General features: G+C 35.1%; 1 protein-coding gene across 1 annotated transcript in view; it reads left to right on the forward strand.

The window, feature by feature from the left end:
- Positions 1 to 9,722: 9,722 nt before the first annotated feature.
- The window catches only part of LOC139982592 (alpha-(1,3)-fucosyltransferase 4-like), a 4,613-nt gene continuing 1,466 nt past the window's right edge, over positions 9,723 to 12,869 (forward strand). The window contains exons 1-2 of the mRNA XM_071995521.1: positions 9,723 to 9,909; positions 11,993 to 12,368. Of these exons, the coding sequence (XP_071851622.1) occupies positions 9,834 to 9,909; positions 11,993 to 12,368 (452 nt within the window). The 5' untranslated portion in view covers positions 9,723 to 9,833. The remainder of the gene's footprint in view (positions 9,910 to 11,992; positions 12,369 to 12,869) is intronic.

Genomic DNA, 12,869 nt, shown 5'->3' on the forward strand with positions numbered 1-12,869 from the left:
GTGGGGAGAAAAGAAATTCTTCTATAACAATTGTCTTTTTCTAATAACTGGAAAGCGAACACAATTCAACACATGACACAAATACAGCTATCCGTGATTCCTGCTATTCCACAAAATACAGTACTCAAATAGTGATTTTTTATTCCTGGCCAATTTATATAATTTTGGTATGCCATTTACACAAAATTATACAGTATTTCACTTTTTTGAGTTAGAAGTAATGATTTTAGCAGGGGGAATTTTTGCTACAGCATTTGAAAAAAACTTTCAAAAGATAGCCTGAAGAAGATTAAGAATTAACAAAGGTTTATCACTAATAATTAACCAAATTCACAAAAAAACAAAAATCAGCATTTTGATATGTACGCATTACATGCATGCCATGAAATTTTGAGTGTTTGACACATACTTCCAGAGCTAAATTGAAACTTGAATAATAATTACATGAATTAAGAATAATTTGTTAATATAAAAAACTAAGAAAACTCTAAACAGGAAAAAAACTTCTATCCTATACCTTAAAATTACATCTTTAGTGGAAAAATTGTAATTCTTAAATTTCTTTTGTTACAGGATTATAATACAATCGATCGAAGCAGCACTCACCCTCTTTTTTAGGGAATTAATGCTTGATTTGTGCAGGAACAGTGAATTTTTAAACATCGCTGTAACCGGCTTGTTTAGCTAAAAACTGCATTTTTAGATATGGGGCCACTTTTTGTCAAAAAGAAAAAAAAAATTAATGTAATCAGTTCTTTGATTAATGTGACTCTGTTTCCATACATCTGACCATCACGAGAGTTGCAACACATTGAAACAGTGAGGATACTTAAAAAACTTCATTTAAAAAACAATTGAACAGGGCTTCGCCGTATGCAGGACTTTAAAGTAAAGTGCCCACTGAAACTTTCAAAAGGTAACATAATTTTCACTAAATCTGGCCTAAATATTAGCATGTCGGTGTAAATATCATAAGGTGTGTGTCGGAATAGGAAGATTATTTCCCTGGAATGAGCTTCCCAGACAACAACATAAACTTCCATAGCCTATACTAGGTCTAGGTTCGAATTTATTCATTAAAGTTCATAATAAAGCTTTAAAACTATTTGTCATCGTTTGTATTTTGTATTTTAGTAGGAAGAATATGGATGCTGAATGACTGATATTTATAGTGTAAGAGAGAAAAAGTAATGGGGCTTTCAGAAAATCTGAATTAGGCATTGATTGGGTTTAACCAGTTATAACTTAGTCCCATCTCATAAGTAAATGCCTAATGGGCCTTAGGTCTATAATATTCATGAAGATTGAACAGTAAACAGTTTTAAGTTCCTACTGAAATATATTGAGATATGTTTCTCCGAAGACGCCCAGCCTTAAGAGAAAGTTAAACCACACCTGACCCAAATTCAATCACACCCTAGCGAATCCAATCAAACCCTACCAAAAATAAGACTGAATATGTTTCCCTTCAATAAACAATACGATAAATGTTCAATTTTTATCACTCAGTAGACTTCGTTAAGTTCAATGGTGTAGGCGTACTACGGACTAAGGTAACGCTACTTTCACTGACATTATCATTGCGTAGCCTATACTGCAGTGCAACACATAATTTTCGCGCAACTGCCAGCTCAGTTTCCGAGTGTTTTGTTGCTGAATTCGGCAACAAAATCATAACATTGTACGTCAAAATTACCTCCGACATTGTAGTTAATGTATTTAGATGTCACTTACCTTCAATTAAGCGAAGATATTGCGGAGTAAACGCTTCATTTTCAACATTTTCGGTCCATGAACAGACTTGCGGTGGAAAGTTTATTTGTTGTCCCAGATTCGCAAATGAGGCTGTGTCACATATTTACATATGGGGTCAAAATTTACATATGACGTCATGTCGTTTTTCTAGTTCCAGATGCCAGCACCAATCCGAAACGGAGCAAGATTTCAAATATGAATAATATTCAAACTAAATAGGGAAAGGGGCTGAACTTTCTCAAGTAGATTGAATAGACCTTCATTTACATATACAAGCCAGAAAAATGATTGACAGAAGTACCCAACATATCGGGATACAGCTTTTTTTAAGCAAGGTTTATTGGGGTAACGATTTTTAGTCTCTTAATATCTCAAAAACTACTGAACCGATTATAAAAATCTTTCGGAATCTGCATTATGATTATGTTTTAAGATAGCACCGAAAGTTTCAGTCAAATCGAATAACATTTCGCCGAGTTACGGCAGTTTAAAAATTTGGTCACCACGTGTAAAATTTTGAGTAACGGAAATCGGGGATGTGTATCGTTCAAAATGAATCACGGAAAGCGTCGGAGTTAATTGCGTAGCAACCTGGAGACTGTTCTGTTACACCTCATTCGTAACTAGGTCAGATTACCGACATTAGACATTTCGTCTTGCGCGAGTCTTCACACCCGTTAATATTTATTTTATATTTGATATTTCATTTGTGAACGTGTTTATTGTTACTGTCAGGCTAACGGTTATACAGTTAGACCTATCTTACCTCTTGAGGCTACCTCTTGAGGCCTAAGCTGCCGTCAGCTACAAACTGCAAAGCCTGGCCCATATAATTTTCCCAAACGAAAACAGTTCAAGTCGCGAGAACACATAAAGTCTGCTCTCATTTTACTTCAAGACCAGGCTGCCGAGTTGCCATCACCTTCATCTACAATTAAAGTACAAGCTATTTGCACGTTAACACGTGATGGCCACAGTACAGGCTCTTGGTTCTTAATAGGGTTCTTAATTGCATTGACATCAGAGCGGAAACATCTCTTCAACGGCTCTCGATTATTTACTTATTTTCTGTCTTTCGTGCATTTTTCTGGCCTCATTCTGAGGCATTTAACATTATCCTGTGAAACAGGAGGATTTTATTACGAATTTGGCAAAACATCGATATAATTTGTACAAGTTTTTTCAAACGATACAAGTGCCAAGGCGCCACTTGGCGCCAGGCTTTATCTCAGAAAATGAGTACCGGATCCGCGAAAATGCCGCCAAATAGTTTCGTGTTTAAAACCAACAGTGTGAAGCTTGTTGATGCCAATTTTAAATCTACGGACATATTGAAGTCTTTGGCCAACGACATTGGAAAGAAAAATATTCTCGGGTGTGTTAAGACTCAAGGACAGTGGATCTTAACGGTAAAAAACAAAGAAGATGCAGAACTTATTCAAGAAACTGGATTAAAAATAGGGAATGAGGTATGTGACATCATGGGAGTGACCAAGACCATAATAACCGTAAGTGTTTTTGGAGTCCCAATGTACATTACCGATGATGAAATCTCCGGAAAACTGGAAGAATACGGATGCAGACTAAGATCCCCATGGGTACGTAAATATTACGAAGACTACCCCGACATAGAAAATGGCATCAGATACGTTAGACTCGAATTACCAAACAGTGTAAAGTCTCTACCGTACGCAATCACTATAGAGGGAACTCACTTAAGATTAAAGCACAATGGACAATCACGGGTGTGTAATCTCTGCTTATCAGATGATCACATAATGCGAGATTGCCCACAATACACGTGTAGAGAGTGCGGTCAACAAGGGCATTCAAGGAACCGCTGCCCTGAAATCCTCTGTTACAAATGCAACAAGCTGGGCCACACGAGTTATCACTGCGATGAAAAGGACGACACGGAAACAATGGATGAGGACACAGAAATCGAGAACCCAATTGACAAGCCAACGACTCACGAGGACACAGAGAAACCAACGACTTATGAAGCACAGGAAAGTGAATCGAGACCTGCGAATACTGGGGTATTAACAAAAGATAAAGATGAGGAATGTATTAGTGACCTGAAAGAGAGAAGTCGGCAGACTAAATTTCAGCCGATAACGGAGAGCGAATTAAATCAACAAGTCGGCGCAAAGATAAAGCGAACCCTATCATCGAATGATGGAGCAGACTGGATAGTCGTAAAAAAGAATAGCACAAACCAGCAACAGAGGAAGAACATCCCCAGGCCCAACGTCACAACCACCAGGCGATATCACACTAGGGAAAGGGAACGAACAGAACCAAAATAAGATTTATATTCTCTTACTTACCAATTTTAATGTTATCACTAATGGCGTCACCTATACTCAACGATATTAACGGCCTCAGGGAAAATAATGTCTCGTGTAAGTACCATAACATAGACTCTTATAACAATCTGCCCCCTCATCACGGTATATCACTGTGCCACCACAACAGTCGTAGCCTAAACAATAAGTTTGACGATGTTAACACTTTCATTTCTGTATTAAATAATGACTTTACGGTAATTGGATTCACAGAAACCTGGTTCAATGATAATTTTTCTCCCCTCATAAAATTGGATGATTACAAACTTGTTGAAAAACATCGTAACAATAAACGGGGCGGTGGAGTCTGTCTATTTGTACATTAAGATATAAGTTTTATTTGTAGACCCGACCTATCAATTTTTAATAATTCTATAGAATCTCTCTTTATAGAGGTTACTAACATAAATTCAAAAGATAAATTTCTTATCGGCATAGTCTACAGACCACCTAATGGTTCTTTAGATGAGTTTAATGTTAATCTGGAAAATATTTTCAATATCATTTCGAATAAAAACTGTAAAACCTACATAATGGGAGATTATAATATTGATTTAACGAATGCAATCAAATCAACTACGCTTTTAAATATTCTCTATTCGAACGGATTCATCCCCACAATAAATGTCCCAACTCGTATTAGTAGCATTACTACAAGCCTGATAGATAACATCATTACAAACGATGATTCTACGATTACTTCAGGGGTTCTCATCACTGATATAAGTAACCATTTTCCGATATTTCTAAAAGTGGTAGGGAAGAAAATCAGATCTAACAACACCATCTATAGACGTAATTACAATACTAACAACGTAACGCGGTTTACTTCTGAAATAAGGGACACATATTGGGATAATGTTTTAAACGAAAATGATGTCAATTCTGCTTATAATACCTTTTTTAATTATCTCAGTTCAACTTATAATAATTGTTTTCCTATTCGCCAAATCAATCATAAACAGCGTCGTAGAAAGAAACACCCATGGATTACGAATGGTATTTTGACTTCCATTAAAAGGAAGCACAAACTTTACAGACGTCAGTTAAAGTCTCCTACAGTTATGTACAAGTCTATGTATACAACGTATCGTAATAAGCTCAATCAAGTAATCAGACTTTCGAAAAAGCTCTATTTTGACAGTAAATTTAATCAGAGCAGAAATAACACAAATCATACATGGCGTACTATTAATGAAATGTTGCACAATAACCGTAAAGAATCATCATATCCTGCTGTTTTCAAAGATGGTGACCAAGAAACCAGTGATGAAAATATCATTGCGAATAACTTCAACAATTTCTATGTAAATCTTGGACCATCGCTTGCTAGTAAAATAAAAAACAAAGGTAAATCACATGAAACCATCCGTGATAACAATAGTCATTCAATATTCACATTCCCAGTCACTGAAGAAGAACTTATTAAAATTGCAACTTCCAACTTGAAACCCAATAAAGCAGCAGGATATGATGATTTCAAACCTGGTATTATAAAAAATGTTATTCCTTTTATTGCTAAGCCTTTGACCCATATATGTAATTTATCATTTAACACTGGCGTATTCCCAGATAAACTTAAAACGGCAAAGGTTATACCAATCTATAAAAAGGGAGATTCAAATGTACATGAGAATTATCGACCGATTTCATTGCTTTCCTGTTTTTCTAAAATCATAGAACGACTTATGTTCAATCGCATATTTAATTTTCTTAACCAATATAATATTCTCTGTAAAGAACAGTACGGCTTTCGACCCGAACATTCTACTGAACTGGCTTTGGCAGATGCACTTAACAGTTTACATACTAGTCTTAATAATGGCAAAAATTGCATTGGTGTATTCCTCGACCTTTCGAAGGCGTTTGACACGATCGATCATACCATCCTTATCAATAAATTATTTTCATACGGCATTAGAGGAACTACTCTCAACTGGCTTGAAAGCTATATTTCGAACAGATATCAGTATACCTTGTATAAAAACTCTAGATCCGATCTTGCTAAAATTCGTTGCGGCGTTCCACAGGGTTCAGTCTTAGGTCCTTTGTTATTTATTCTATATATTAACGATATTTGTCATGTCTCCAAACTAGCCAAAATCATTCTCTTTGCTGATGACACCAGTATTTTCTTCGAGAGCGACGACATAATCACATTATCTTCCAACGTGTCAAATGAATTAAATAAATTCTGTAATTGGTTTTCAGCCAACAAATTATCACTAAATGTACAAAAAAGTAATTACATTGTCTTTAATACTCGTAATACACTTATTTGGAATAAAGATATATGTATGGATGGTAAAATAATTAAGCAAGTTTATACTACTAAGTTTTTAGGTGTAAATATTGATTGTAAACTTAGCTGGCGCAACCATATTTCAATTATTTGCAGTATAATTGCACGGAATGTTGGCATATTATCTAAGTTGAAATATTATCTATCGGAAAACATACTCAGAACACTATACCAGACCCTGGTTGTCCCGCATCTCACTTATTGTTCCATTATTTGGTCTGGTACATACAACACCAACCATAACAATCTTATAATACTCCAAAAGGCAGCCATTCGCCACATAACACACTCAGCCCCACGTGAGCACACCAGTCCCCTATTTAAGAAACTCAACTTACTAAAATTGCACGATCTCATTAAAGTTAAGCTTGCATTATTTGCCTACAAGACCTGGAATGGATTACTACCAGCTGCCTTTGACAATTTTTTAACCAGTAACAGAGATATACATAATCATAACACGAGGCATGCTAATCATGCCCACTATAATCTCTACAATACCACCATTGGAACTTTAAGCCTACAAAACCGTGCAACAAAAACATGGAATCTTCTAATGAACGATTTAAAGAGTAAAAAGTCAGTCACATCCTTTAAGAAGTGGTTTTGTAAGGAAATAATTGCTAGTTACTGACTAAAACTAAATTATACCTCTATGTAATTACTATATATATACATTTAATTTGTACTTATATCTATGTATGTATTCATACACATATATATATTTTGTTTTCTTTTCTTTTCTTTTCTTTTCTTTTCTTTTCTTTTCTTTTTCTTTTCTTTTCTTTTCTTTTCTTTTCTTTTCTTTTCTTTTCTTTTCTTTTCTTTTCTTTTCTTTTCTTTTCTTTTCTTTTCTTTTCTTTTTCTTTTCTTTTCTTTTCTTTTCTTTTCTTTTCTTTTCTTTTCTTTTCTTTTCTTTTCTTTTCTTTTCTTTTCTTTTCTTTTCTTTTCTTTTCTTTTCTTTTCTTTTCTTTTCTTTTCTTTCCTTTCCTTTCCTTTTCTTTTCTTTCCTTTTCTTTTCTTTTCTTTTCTTTTCTTTTCTTTTCTTTTCTTTTCTTTTCTTTTCTTTTCTTTTCTTTTCTTTTCTTTTCTTTTCTTTTCTTTTCTTTTCTTTTCTTTTCTTTTCTTTTCTTTTCTTTTCTTTTCTTTTCTTTTCTTTTCTTTTCTTTTCTTTTCTTTTCTTTTCTTTTCTTTTCTTTTCTTTTCTTTTCTTTTCTTTTCTTTTCTTTTCTTTTCTTTTCTTTTCTTTTCTTTTCTTTTCTTTTCTTTTCTTTTCTTTTCTTTTCTTTTCTTTTCTTTTCTTTTCTTTTCTTTTCTTTTCTTTTCTTTTCTTTTCTTTTCTTTTCTTTTCTTTTCTTTTCTTTTCTTTTCTTTTCTTTTCTTTTCTTTTCTTTTCTTTTCTTTTCTTTTCTTTTCTTTTCTTTTCTTTTCTTTTCTTTTCTTTTCTTTTCTTTTCTTTTCTTTTCTTTTCTTTTCTTTTCTTTTCTTTTCTTTTCTTTTCTTTTCTTTTCTTTTCTTTTCTTTTCTTTTCTTTTCTTTTCTTTTCTTTTCTTTTCTTTTCTTTTCTTTTCTTTTCTTTTCTTTTCTTTTCTTTTCTTTTCTTTTCTTTTCTTTTCTTTTCTTTTCTTTTCTTTTCTTTTCTTTTCTTTTCTTTTCTTTTCTTTTCTTTTCTTTTCTTTTCTTTTCTTTTCTTTTCTTTTCTTTCTTCAGGGAGTCTTCCACATTGTTAAGCTTTTAAGCTTTATGGAAGACTTCCTCCACTTTGTACTTTTGTGGCAAACAAAATAAATAAATAAAAAAAAAAATAGTGTCTTGGAAACGGAAGTACGTCACATGTCAACTTATCTGTCGCCGAAACACAATGACACTAACCCAGTCCTAGCAAGTAGCATATGCCTAACTATGAAGTTAAAGCTAGACCAACAGCAGCCTACAGTCTGGCGTCTAGCAGCAAGGTAAGAAGAAAATACTGTTCAATAAGATTAGGTCTAGGAGTATTCACCTGCAGCTTGATAAAATAAGGATGTATATGCATTATTTGCTTTGGCCTTCTATCTTGCTATGCGACTAATATTAGGAGCCAGGCGAATAAGGAAACAAATGTTTATGTAAACAGCCGTAACGCTTTACTAGGTTAGCGAATTCAAGACTAGGCTGTAGGCTTAGCTTAGCGAAATTCAAGACTATAGGCTTAGCTTAACGAAATTCAAAACTACAGGTTTAGCCTATGTCTTACTCTTAGGTGGTTTCAATTGCTCTCTGCCCGCTAGTGAGTTTTGTTTATACAGGTAGGTTCGTACCATTGTGTATATTGAAGAGCCAATCACAGCCAAGTCCATTTGAACTGCATTTGCCGACTTTTTGTACATATCTATGCTTTTGAAAGGTAAGATCATTGTACTTTCCAATAGGAACATCTATATAAATAACGTCACAGCCCGTAATAAACGCCTTGCTGCTTTCATTAATGTTTGCATTGCTGTGCATGTCGGAAACGATCGAAATGTTCTTCCAATGATTTAATTTTGCTAATTAATTTTGTTGTTGATGATATCCTTGAAAGCTGATGACGTTGGAGTGTTTGGCTAACCTCAGTACTTTTTGTATAGTTAGAGTTTCATCAAAGTGCAAAAATAAACTTCCTCTGTGGATAAATTATTGAAATATTATAAAGAAAAAAACAAGACCTACGCAAATGCCTTGATGACATCATTCATTCTGCTGTTGCCAGATACATTTACACAATACAACCAACTTTTAAAAACACGTCATATATTTGTTATACAAAATGATATGAGGATATGGTTTTGACCAACAGATACAGAAACTCAATCAATTTGAGCAAGCATAAAATCCTTTTAACATTGATTTAGTTAAATATAAAGTGAAGTAATACTCAGCACGCTAGCATTGTTGGCTACCGGCACTAAATTTTCTATAATGTCAAGGTTTAGGGACTCTTTCTGATAACCTTGTCCAAGGTAAGTGCATTTTAATTACTAAGCTAGGTTTTAAGGATTGGTATCAACAATTTTCTGCATTTATTATAAGATATAACAAAGAAAAACAAAAACAGGGATGACCAGTTTCTAATTTTGGAGTTGTAGTTTGGCCAATCGTGAGATTGGTAGCTACAAATTTGATTTCAGACAAACTTAAATACAGATCTACAAAGATTAAATTTGAACTATTAAGGCGACATCACTTGAATATTTCGTACTCGTTTCTCCTTAGAAAGTTAGATCTAATATGACACAAGTTTCAATATCGTATAGCTTGGTGTTTTATCAAGGGTTGACAATTTTGTTTTTACTCAGATTGATTGATACGTCAGAGGAAAGCAAGATTGCAACAGCAACTCAGAAGACAAGATAGGTTAACATATATCAGTGGTACTAACCAATAGCGGATCTACGATTGCTCGGAAGATGTGGCCCAAGAGACAACTATCGGTAGATACTAAAATCACCACCAAAATGGAAGTGCATACAAAGATAATCAAAAGTAAGGTCATCATGATTAATCCTTCCCTAATGTACCTTGCTTCAGCAAAATCAGATTTGCAATAAACTTTTAGTACCAAACATTTCAGAACTATATATTACGTGAAAGTCTCCCAATAGAAACCTGGTCCAGTAACCCGTTATATTGCCCAATTCTGCGGATACAAGTCAGTCTCCCTGAAATAATTGCAACTATATATATAACTGGCTCACTTCGCTCTCGGTTTGGCGTATCACTCATCGCTGATTTAGCTTCGCTTGGCCATTCCCACTTGCGGTGACTGTCAATGATAATAATGACGTAGTAGTATAGCGCCAACACTTGTGTACGCAATGAATATCACTCAACCAAGATTAAGTGGGATTAAACAGTTACAGTCTCGTGTTGCTTGCTTAATGTATTGGGAAAGACATACCTCATATACCTCCACGTCTCCTTAAGCCACCCCACCTCATCCCCTGCTTGGATCACAAACTTCTTACATTGCAGTCTTTCTTGCAGTAATCAGTGAGGCCTATAGCTGATTGTAACATACAGTTTATATAAATGCGCAGACAATGGCCGGTCCAACAAGAGGTGGGTCAAGGTGGACAAGAGGTGGGGCATATAGCAACGAGGGCATGGGTTTACTAGGTGGCAGGGGAAATCGTGTAGGATACAGAGTAATGTATTCTCATTTATATACTTGGGGGGAACGAAGACTTTAGGAAAGGGTCCGTGACAAGTGCAATTGTCCACTGGGCCTGATCGGCTCTCGACGCCACAGCACAATGACACACGAACGTAATGTGGATGTCCTAAGAGCAAGTCATTTATTGTTATGCCTGATGCACATATTATCTTTATGCCTATAACTGACATATAATGAACATAATTGCAAATATAAACCTTCGACGTTTAGAATGCCATTCCAATATTAGGCTTTGCCCAAAGTTACCTACCTGTCAATGACTAAATCAGATTGACCAATACATGCGTTAAGCATGGCCATTCGGATAGTATTCCGAAATGGCTGGTACAGGGCTGGGAAACAGGGGCTCATCAGATGAGTAACTTCAAACCTCATAGTAACCCGACTGCTACACCGGCTGAAAGGTTATACAGTAATATAGTCGTGACTATTGCCCAAAGCACAAACACGCATAGGAGGTTCGTGAACACGACGATGACCATCACCAAAATTGTAAACACGAAAACAAACACAAACGCAAACCAAGATGTCACAATGCATTAACCACCATGAACAACATCACCAAAACGACCCCAAAACCACTAAAAAATACACAAATACGAATGGGGACAGATTGTTCATGACAACTTCTATGATTGCAAACACAAATGCGAACCCACAAGCAAACACAAGCACATACACCAACACGTTTTTCATAACCGAGACCACTATAAAGAATACAAACGCGAACAAGAACAGGGAACCGATGACGATCGCCGGGACTGTAGACAATGTTGTTAGCGGAAGCACATTTCTTGGTAGAAGTAACTTTTGTTGCGACGACTTTTTCATTGACGATACTTACACTCAGATATATATTTTCTTATAATGCGTTGAGGGTAGGACTATAGCTATATATTGTCATGAAGTGATATTATACCTCCTTTAAGTTCATTTCAAACTCCTGCAAGGTCTTTAACCCTTTTGCACTTTTGACCTTCAAGTTTCCCCTCGTTAATTCCAACGGTGTCCATGTAAAGAAATACATTTGGTCCATTTTTTGACGGTCTAGTTTAGGAACCCGTATTTTCAGACAAAGAAAAATATAACTTATACTTAGGAACGCCACATTACAATATAACCATTCTGTGTTTTACACAACATGCCAATAACGGACTCCCTTTTGGTTTGTTTACTTTTTCTTGTAATCACATTATGATTATTAATATAAAAACCTATACGTGGGACAACTTTTTTAACATATTTAAGACATTGAGACAATCGTCTTTCTATATTTCAGCTACAATTTCGGTAGTTTTTTTGTTTTGTTCCTTGTACTTGTCCTACTCGTAGTACAACATGTGCTGATACATGATATTAATTTAGAATTTCTTGTGTCTGTGTCATTAACAGGTTCTGCTCTTTCAACGAGGACGAAAAGTTTTGTTGTTGTAGTTTTATGCAGTTCCATTATATACTATCTTGCAAGGAGGAGCGAACGAACGGAACGATCCCTTAGTTTTACAGATGCAGCGAGACGAATAAAGTACCATAGAATACCAACCGTCAACGGAACTCAAACCTTTCGAGCTCCTCTTCTTCCTATTTGTTCAAAGCAAATCCAGTACTGGGGAGGGCCAACATTTAATCTACGGGATGGCAAATACTACTGTCCAGACATCAATTGCTCTGCATCTTTCACATCTCAGCGAAGCTTTTCTGTCTCGAAGAAGAGCCACGTGATTATACTTCATCATCTTGGAAATTGGAATATTTTAGATTTCGAAAGGTTTGGAAATATTTAGTTTTCCTTTTTTCATGTAATGTGAAATCCGTTCCATCTGTTTTAGAAAAATTTCATAGCGTCGACAACGGAGACAACAAAACTTTGGTTCAATTCATAAGTTGTTATCGATAACGAGCTTAAAAATTCCTTAGTCACTGGGTTGCTTGGCTTTTATTACAGTTAGGAAAATTGCATCGTTACACATAGTACTGTATTTCCGACTAGATTATGACATTTATGTGGTTACTTATTACTTCAGTGGTATGTTATATGTTATCTATAGTAGTCATGTGAGTGTTCGTTGAACTATGTCATCTACCATGTTCCTTCTTAAAAAATTGTATTAAAAATAGCTTTTTCGGAACTTTGTTCTGCTACTGTCCTTAGACGTCGTAGAACAGGAATAGACATTCAAATGATCAGTGTTGGGAATCATGTCCTTTTTCTCTTCTTCGCGATGTCACACACTCAGTGTACTATTCTACGTTTCGGGGTATAAGTAAT

Source organism: Apostichopus japonicus, chromosome 2, assembly GCF_037975245.1.
Source record: "Apostichopus japonicus isolate 1M-3 chromosome 2, ASM3797524v1, whole genome shotgun sequence".
NCBI classification, from domain to species: Eukaryota; Metazoa; Echinodermata; class Holothuroidea; order Aspidochirotida; family Stichopodidae; genus Apostichopus; species Apostichopus japonicus.